Raw genomic sequence first — 9,274 nt, 5'->3', positions numbered from 1 at the left:
TCTATAACCATTATCATTCTTAACATTAAACTCATTTAGTTCTGGAAGTGACCTTAATTTCCGGATTCCAAGGGACAAGTGCATATGACGAAGATTAGAAAGATTCCTCACATAGCCAGGCAAGAAATCACAGGGCAAGATGGCAAGAAGCTCATAAGCTGTTGAGACGTGCGAATCAAACATTTAGGCGGCGTTTTCAAAACATCGCCGCACTTATAAGCTGTCCCAAATGGGCCCTGAGTACACTCACTCAGATTATTATTTTTTAGAGGTTATCAATAGCAAGTAAAGGATGGTTAAGGGGACTCTTCTCTAGCCTGCCTCGTGGAACAAGGACTGAGAATGGGCCATATAGTGGAAATTTGATGATTTTGCTATGATCTTCCTCCATCAAATCAGTTTGTATGTTTGTTATTTAAAACTATCATGTCTTAATATGCTTATAAATTTTATTAATTTTAATTTTAAATGCAAATGTGTGGGAATTTGCAACAATCCATCATACTCATTTTGTGATACCAACGCAGCATGTTAAATAGCCCATAATCCAATTCATTGTGACCATACAGAGCACATTGCAATAGATAACTTCTTCATTAAAGAAAAACTTGATGGCAGTTTGTGGAACTATAAGAAAATTAAGCATAAGATTAATTAATAGGTATCCTTACCAAAGGAGGAGTATCCAATCGCATGCTCTCAAAAATCTTAAACAAGTTGGACATATATGACATCTATGCACCAACATCAAGGAGAATGTTAAGATTCAACATTTTATTGATCCAATTTGTCACTTCTTGGGTCCGGAAGGCAGTACATCCTAACAACATAGAGATTCAGAGAATGATAAAATGAATTGAATTTATTTTGTATTTTCAAAGAATGATTTGCATGCATAGCTGATGGTTTTTGGGCGGAATGATGAGAGAGAGAGAAGGGAGGAGAGAGCTCGGCAAGGGATCGGTGGCTACAGGAGGAGGCGAGGGAGAGCGAGCGGGATGAGGCGTGGTAGCTCTCCATCCTTCAGTCTCGATTTATAGAGAGTGGAGTTGGAGTGGATCAATTGAATCGGGGTGGATCGATTGAATTGGGAAGGCGGCTGGGAGGGCAGGAAGGAGAAAAGGAAAGATCTTGAGAGTCCCAATTGTTAAATCTCCAGGATAAAGGAAAGAAAAATTGCCCTGCTTACACTATTAGTTTGCTTCTTACAAAAAAAGGGGCGATACAGGGCACGGGCACCCAAGATATTGCTATTTACAAATCAAGCAACTCTCATTCATCCATTTTTCAAATTCTCACTCAAATATCAAAAGCCATGATAAAACTGCAGCCCATATTTTTCATTTTTATCAAATTCAAAATGGTTTGATGAGAGTGTAAATGCATCAATTTCATAGTTTAAATAATCAGCTAGGTCCTAGATTTGTAAATAGCAATGTTTCTTGTGCTCCGTATCTAATTATCCCTATAAAAAATTGCATCTCATCGAACCATTTGAGCTCTTTAATTATATCAACTGTTTATACTCTCCTTTTTTTAAATAGGATAAATTATATTTTAATTTTAAAAACTTAATTATTCATCTTAGCTCATAGCACTGCCTATGACTAAAGAGAATCCCTCAGAACAAGTGAAGAGCTAAACCTCTGTTAGCGCTCCTACAGCAGTGGCAAAGTCCAACTAGATCCAGCAATTCGCTCCACTTCACCACACTGCATAAGCTCCCTCACACTTCTAACTCCATCCCAATTACTTGCTTTCGCCAACATGTTTGACAGCAAAACATAAGTCGACGGATCCTTCTTCTCCGCAGCAAGCACATTCTCCGCTGCTCTCTTCCCTATCTCCACCTCACCATGAAGCCCACAAGCTCCAAGCAACGTCTGCCAAACAAGCGTGCCGGGCCGGAATGGCATGCCAAGTATCAGTTCTTCAGCCTCTCTAAGCTTTCCAGCTTTCCCAAGCAGATCAACCATACAGCAATAGTGATCTTCTCCTGGATAGACGCCATAATCATTCACCATAGATGTGAAGTACTTCCATCCTTCATCAACAAACCCACCTTGGCTGCACGCATGCAGAACACATATCAGCGTGATATAATTGGGCATCTCATTGGAAGAGATCATATGTTCAAAAGCTTCTATGGCTTCGAAAGCAAATCCATTCTGAGCAAATCCCATGATAACTGTCGTCCATGAAATGACAGACCTTGCTTTCATGAACCAGAAGACTGAGCAGGCATCTTTCATAGAACCACATTTAGAATACATGTCGATGAGGGCGTTATCCACGCATTCATCTACCTCAACGCCCAGCTTGATCCTGAATCCATGAGCCTTCTTTCCCTGCTCTAAGGAAGCCAAGCTAGCACAAGCATTCAATTCGGTTGCTAATGTGAACTTGTTAGGACAGATTCCAGCTGCTTTCATTAATTTGATGATTTCTATGGCTTCTGAAGGTTGCCCACAATGTAGGCAGCCAGAAGCCATTTGGGTCCAAGCAGCCACATCCCTATGCGGCATTTCTTCAAATACTTTAAATCCGTCGGTCAAAGTTCGGTTTTTTATGTACATGTGTAACAGTGAGTTTCCCGCACATATATCCTCCCTGAAACCATGCTTTACCAGTTCGGCGTGGACTTGTAAACCATTAATCAAGCTCGAACTTGTTGCCAACCCAGTCAGAACGCTGCTAAACGTGTACTCATCAGGACTCACGCCTTCCAGATTCATTTGACGCCATAAATCCCAAACCTTGACGCAATCAAATTGCAGGTATCCGGCGATCATAGAATTCCAGGTAACCACGTCCCTGATAAGACATTTCTCGAACAACTCCAATGCCTCTTCGAACACGTTATTTCTTATCAAAGCCATGAGAAAGGCATTTATGAGAAACACATTCGACTCAAAACCAAGGCGAATAACATGGGAGAATACCTGCCGAGCTTGAGATAGGCCGCCGGAGAGTGAGCCAGCATGGAGAGCGCTTACCAGCGCGAATTCGTTTGGGTGAGTACCGCAACGAAGCATTTGGTTGAAAAAGGAGAGAGCTTGACGAGCATGGCCGCTCTGCACGAGACCGGCGATGACGACGGACCACGAGACGAGGTTGGGTTGGGGCATTTCGTCGAAAAGTTGGAGGGAGAGAGAAGTATCCGCGGAGGACTTGAAGTACATGTTGAGGAGGTGGTTATGTAGGAAGGGGGAGGAGGAAAGGAGAGAGCTTTTGAGGAGGAGAGAATGGATGGCGGCGCCGAGGAGGAGGTTTGAGGTGCGGGCGCATCTTTGGAGGATACGGGAGAAGTATTCGGCTTCAATTTCTGGCGTGAGGGAGACGGAAGAGGAGAAAAGTTTGTGGAGTAGAGGAGCACTAGTTGACACTGGTGGAAAAGGGATACCCTTTTTGGAGAACAACGGCACAGGGCGCATTCCTTACGTCCAAATCTTTCATCCTTTCGCTTCTTCCCCTTCCAAACCCAATTAAAGATAAATTTTCTTTTACACACACGCGGGAAAATTACAAATGCAGCACACAATTCTTATGAATTCAACTATCTTACAACTAAAATTTCATATTTACACATAGGATTTTACTATTTAAAAATGATATGATTGTAAATGTGAAAGCTTTGATATGAGATACATAAATCAATAAGGATTGGTGTTGTTATGTATGTATGTATGTGTGTGCGCGTGCGTGTCTATATATATATCTTAGCATTATGTTTATTTTTCATTGAAGAGTAATATTGCAAAATATAAATAAATAGCAATTATCTCTTAGCATTATGTTTATTTTTCATTGAAGAGTAATAAAGTTCGGGTGGGGCAGAGTGGGAATGCCCGTGACTGAGTGACTTCCACATCTCTCCTAGATTGAAAAGGGTCCTGATTTTTATTTTTTTGAGTTTGATGATCCTTCTATACCACTCCTAGTCTTTTGCTTATTTTATTTTTATATTCTTATATTCTTGATGTAGAATTAGTTTATGCGTGAATTTGTTTAGGACAATTGCTTAACTCCTTTCTCCCTTTAGGGTTATATGCTAGAGTTTGAGTGGTGCTTTGACTACAAATCTCTCTCAAGGAGATGGTCATTGCAACCGTCCCGAACATCCATCGTTGCAATTTTCAATGTAGTATTTCTAATTCCATCAATCTGTCCTTGCTGCCACCACCTCGAATAGTCATCCTCTTTCTTGCAGCCCCCTGTAGCTCCGGTATGCCCTTGTAAGAGCCATATAGTCTTGTTGTCTTGTGATCCCCTCTGCGATGATAAGCCCTTGTAATAACCAGATGGAGCTCCGTATTCTAGGCAAGCGAGACGGGAGAACAGACCAAGCGACGTGACAGAGGAAGTGGGAGAGAGAGAGACTGTGTGTGTGAGTGAGAGAGAGAGAGAGAGAGCAAGATGATTTGCATGGCAGAATGAATAATAGGAGAGGGAGGGAATAAGAGCGGGACAATGGAGAAGACGAACGTGGTAGACAAAAACTGACGAAGATGGGGATGACAATAGAAGGCTCAGGAGAGACAGAGTACTTGTTTTGAGGATTTACGAAGATTTAAAAAGTTTAGGGTCCTTGATATATAAATAAGAAAATTTTGGGTGCTATCCACTTAAATCCCACTAAAATTTTTTATAATAAAAATATTTAAAATTTTCGTGCAACATAAATGGAGATAACTTATTGCTTATAAGTTTGAATCCCATCATACTTCCATCCCCTTCCTATACCACATGAGTGAACTCGACGCCTTCAGATCCAAAGGCGCGCTCTTGAATGATAAAGCTCTCATGGGCTCGCTGGAAATTCCTTTCTCTCTCCCAACTCCTCGTCCCTTTCTCTCATTTCCACGAAGCCGCCATCACTGCGCCGCCCGAAGTTTTCCCATATCTGGCGAAGAAATCATTCCAAGATCTCACACTCCATCTATCAGACGCCATAAAATTCTCTTTAAGATTCTCAGAATCTCAGAAGACCCATGCGCGCGTCATCGTCACTGGTCTCAGCTCCTCTCTCTTCCTCCAGAACACTCTCCTCCACTCCTACTTTCGTTTCGGCGCGATAGGCGATGCACGCTGTCTCTTTGAATCCATTTTCTTCCCTAATACGATTACTAGCAACATTATGATAACGGGTCTCTCCAAGTCAGGCGAGTTGGAAGATGCCCGTCAGGTTTTCGACGCAATGTCTGTGACGGATTCCGCTTCTTGGAATTCCTTGATGTCTGGTTATTTCAGTCAAGGGAAGTTTGAGGAAACTATAGAAATTTTTTATTCTATGTTTTGCAACGCACTCGAAAAGCTCGACATTTTCTCTTTGGCTGTTTCCATGAAAGCTGTGGGCGCTCTTCAGTGCCATGAATTCGGTTTACAGCTTCATGTTTTGGCCAAAAAATTGGGTTTTGAAAACGCCCCTCAGATCAAACGGTCGCTTATTGACATGAATGTGAAGTGTGGAGCAGCTGTTATGGCCGCCAAGATCTTTGAAAGCATTCAAAGCCCGGATATTTTTTGCTGGAATAGTATGATTCTATGCTACTTGAAACTGTATGGAGTAGAATGTGCACTCAAGGTGTTCAACCGTATGCCTGAAAGAGATATCATCTCTTGGAACACCATAATTTCAATTCTGTCGCAGCAGGCGCGATACTGTGAAACAATTTTCATGATCATAAACATGCAAACTGAAGGCTACAAGCTTAGTTCAACAACATATACATGCGGCTTAACTGCATGTGCAAATCTTCTCCATTTGGATTGGGGAAAGCATTTTCATGCAATTATTTTAAAGTCAGAACCCATTATTGATGTATTTGCAGGTAGTGCTCTAGTGGACATGTACGCAAAATGTGGCCATTTGGATGCTGCAAAGAGAAGTTTTGATTCTCTATCTTACCAGAATACTGTTTCATGGACTTCTCTGATCGGTGGATTTGCTCAATCTGGTAAGGTTGAAAAAGCTGGAGAGCTGTTCAACAAAATGAGACGAAAACAAGTATTGTTTGACAAATTCACTCTATCAACTACTATAAGTGCCTGCTACAATGGAACAGATCCTGATTTTCATTTTGGTTGTCAGCTACATTGCCTTTGTTTCAAAACTGGATACAGTCCATCAACTCCAGTTTCAAATGCTCTGCTAACAATGTATGCTAAATGTGAAAGAATTGAAAGTTCTGAATCAATATTTTACTCAATGGCTTCAAAAGATGTAGTATCATGGACAAGTATGATCACTGCATATGCTCAAGTTAGCAAAATTGGCAAAGCTCGAGAATTTTTCAATTCTATGCCAACACGAAATGTTATATCTTGGAATGCCATATTTGGTGCTTATATCTTGAATAAGCAGGAGGAAGAAGCTCTCAAACTATTTCTTCTGATGCTGAGGGAGGATGAAGTGAAACCAGATTGGGTTACATTTGTGAGACTTTTGAGCGCTGCTGCTGATATAGGAGCTCTAAAGATTGGCACTCAAATCATTGCTCATGCAATGAAATTAGGACTCAATAATTCCAACACCTCAGTATCCAACGGGATTATCACAATGTACTCGAAGAGCGGAAAGATTGCAGAGGCTCAGCGAGTGTTCGAATCTATAACAAACAAGGATCTGATTTCATGGAATGCGATGATTACCGCCTATGCGCAGCATGGTCTCGGTTGGGAGGCGGTGAAGACCTTTGAAAAGATGTTGCTTGAGAAGATTGAACCTGATTATATAACATATGTTGCAGTCCTTTCAGGTTGCAGCTACTCAGGAATGGTAGCAGAAGGGAAATCTTACTTTGAATTGATGACCAGAATCCATGGTGTCATTCCGGGCACAGAGCATTTCGCATGCATTATTGATCTTCTCGGTCGAGCCGGGCTCCTGCAAGAGGCCAAGGAGGTGATAGAAACTATGCCTGTCAAACCTACCGCGGAGATTTGGGGAGCAATGCTTGGAGCTTGCAAGCTTCATAACGATACCGAATTCGCAGACTATGCCGCCAAGCATATACTTCAGTTGGATTCCAAGGATTCTGGGAGCTATATTCTGCTGGCGAAGCTGTATGCTGATGTGGGGGACTTACAAAACTCTGCAGGAGTGAGGAAACTTATGAAGGAAAGAGGGATAAGAAAGAAGCCTGGATGTAGCTGGATAGAAGTTGATAATAGGATTCATGTTTTCGTTGCAGATGATTTAAATCATCCACAGATTATTGATGTTTTGACAGTGCTTGGAGATTTGTTTGAGAGGATCGAAGGTGTTGGGTATGTGAATAAAGATGGTTGTTCCAGATCAAGTAGATATCACAGTGAGAAACTAGCTGTGGCTTTTGGATTGATGAGCTTGCCGCCATGGATGGAAGTTCATGTAATGAAGAACCTCCGGATTTGTGGGGACTGTCATACTGTGATAAAGTTAGTATCTTTGATCTTTAGAAGGGAGATTGTGGTGAGGGATGCTGTCAGGTTTCATCACTTTAAGGAGGGGTTTTGCTCTTGCTGTGAATATTGGTAGTGGAAGGTAGATGGGTTTGGTGTTGGGTTACTATAGCATTGGGGCATTTAACATCATGTGTTTTTTTTGAATTTATATATCTAACACCTAAACATTCATATTTATGTTCATACCACTCAATTTTTTAACTTCAAATAAGAATTAACCACCCTTATCAACTTTCTAATGGTGAAATGCAACTTTTCATGCATAGGCTTATGATGCCAAGGACTTAAGTGTAAATATCAAACTTTGGGGGTTAGGTATGTAAATACATAAGAATTATGGGTATGTATGTGAATTTTCCTAGGGCATTTTTGAATTTTTAAGATTCTTTATGAATGATTTATTATTATTATTATTATTATTATTATTATTTATTAATAAAATTTGGATATGTCAAGTTGGCTCATAACTTTGCATTAACTCTGCAAGAAGAAGGTATTAAATCCTTTTGGGAATTGATATGATGTGAATTCGGTTAAGCACTTGGTATATAAAGTTTACTTTGCTATTAAAAAAAGGGGCATTTACATACACACCACACAAGTCTTACAAATTTACATATTGAACACCTAACACTCATATTTACAGACATAACGCTCGCGCCCCAGGTTTTAAGGCGGCCGCCGCGCCCTCCTACTCATGCGGGACTGGCCATCCCCCCGATGGCCGGGTGTAGGTCGCACGCTTCAGCGCCATTCATTTTCGGGGCTAGTTGATTCGGCAGGTGAGTTATTATACACTCCTATCACAAACTTTTTCAAAGTGAAATGTACCATTTCATGCATAAATTTTTAATAGCAAAGAATTATAAATGAACATATCAAACCTTTAGGTGTTAATTGTATAATTGCATAAAAATTGTATGGTATGTTGGAATTCTAATTCGAAACCCAAGCTTGACAAGTAAGACTGTGACACAGCTCTTTCCGGAAAACTCCTCCACAATTTATTCCACAATTCCATATTACATTAGAAGTTGTTTTCTTAAAACTACAACTTGAACACAGTTCTTTCCGGACAACAATCCCCTGCTTCATCTGCAAATTTTCAATAAGAATGCTACACAAAATCTAACTAAAATAGTTACAGAAATTCTCAATGTCTTCCCTCTCAAATCAGGCAAAAAGAAGGTAGTTTGCTGCAAATTGGCAGAACCATCAAGGGTTCTTCTGTTTCTTCTCATATCTCTCAAACCAGATTGAAGGCAATGGTTCCTGGCAATACCATAGTATAGTTCATGGAGGTTTCTTCTCCTCACTCTCTAGTGCTCATTCTCAGACTGTTCCTTATGGTCCTCCTCCCAAGCCCAAGTCCCATATTTCCCATATTACCCTTTCGCATCATCGTGACAAATTCGCTATAGTCGATCCGTCCATCCTGCAACAACAAAATAAATGCAGGTATAAACATCGACTACATTTAGATAAATAAATGAAGTTATAGTAGAGATATCCGGGGAACTTCATTAAGGAGATCACAAGTTAAGAGCATTTTCAGTTGTGCTGGAATGACTGAAATATTTACATACGTAACACTTTAACTCTTATGTATATACACGACAAACACCTAAACTTCAATTTTTTTGCACATGTGCCACCTTAACTATGCATGAAAAGGTGTTGAAATAGTGTGGGGGTGCAAACGAGCATGCTAAGCTCGAGCTTGGCTCGTCTGGAAAACTACGAGCTCGAGAGCTCAAACTAAAACTTGAGAGCTCGAAGTGAAACTATATTTTTACAGGACCTCACCGGAGAAGGTATTGGTGATCGG

The 9,274-nt window shown here is 40.7% G+C and overlaps 3 protein-coding genes across 4 annotated transcripts in view; 1 reads left to right on the top strand and 2 right to left on the bottom strand.

The window, feature by feature from the left end:
* Window positions 1-1,429: 1,429 nt before the first annotated feature.
* On the bottom strand, window positions 1,430-3,527 carry LOC110029179 (pentatricopeptide repeat-containing protein At2g13600-like). 2 transcript variants are annotated; one of them, XM_020731360.1, is made up of 2 exons: window positions 2,943-3,058; window positions 1,430-2,865 (listed from the first exon to the last, which is right to left on the bottom strand). In XM_020731360.1, the coding sequence occupies exons 1-2, from the start codon at window positions 2,981-2,983 to the stop codon at window positions 1,659-1,661; spliced, it is 1,248 nt and encodes a 415-aa protein (XP_020587019.1). In that variant the 5' UTR covers window positions 2,984-3,058; the 3' UTR covers window positions 1,430-1,658. The 2 variants fall into 2 exon arrangements, with proteins under 2 accessions (XP_020587019.1, XP_020587011.1); XM_020731352.1 differs by having other exon boundaries at window positions 1,430-3,527.
* A 1,169-nt stretch (window positions 3,528-4,696) lies between these two features.
* LOC110018062 (pentatricopeptide repeat-containing protein At3g24000, mitochondrial-like) lies at window positions 4,697-7,708 on the top strand. Its single transcript, XM_020715286.1, has one exon. The coding sequence runs from the start codon at window positions 4,790-4,792 to the stop codon at window positions 7,517-7,519; it is 2,730 nt and encodes a 909-aa protein (XP_020570945.1). The 5' UTR covers window positions 4,697-4,789; the 3' UTR covers window positions 7,520-7,708.
* A 699-nt stretch (window positions 7,709-8,407) lies between these two features.
* Window positions 8,408-9,274, bottom strand: part of LOC110020936 (calcium-dependent protein kinase 26-like) — a 16,047-nt gene continuing 15,180 nt past the window's right edge. The window contains exon 7 of the mRNA XM_020719243.1: window positions 8,408-8,881. Coding sequence (XP_020574902.1) covers window positions 8,759-8,881 — 123 coding nt within the window. The 3' untranslated portion in view covers window positions 8,408-8,758. The remainder of the gene's footprint in view (window positions 8,882-9,274) is intronic.

This window comes from Phalaenopsis equestris, unplaced genomic scaffold (assembly GCF_001263595.1).
Source record: "Phalaenopsis equestris unplaced genomic scaffold, ASM126359v1 Scaffold000002, whole genome shotgun sequence".
Taxonomy (NCBI): Eukaryota; Viridiplantae; Streptophyta; class Magnoliopsida; order Asparagales; family Orchidaceae; genus Phalaenopsis; species Phalaenopsis equestris.
This window is presented reverse-complemented; position numbering and strand designations above follow the sequence as displayed.

Excerpts from the sequence above, each read along its gene's own strand:
- LOC110029179 (XM_020731352.1), bottom strand. The coding sequence starts at position 3,434 with ATGCGCCCTGTGCCGTTGTTCTCCAAAAAGGGTATCCCTTTTCCACCA.
- LOC110018062 (XM_020715286.1), top strand. The coding sequence starts at position 4,790 with ATGATAAAGCTCTCATGGGCTCGCTGGAAATTCCTTTCTCTCTCCCAA.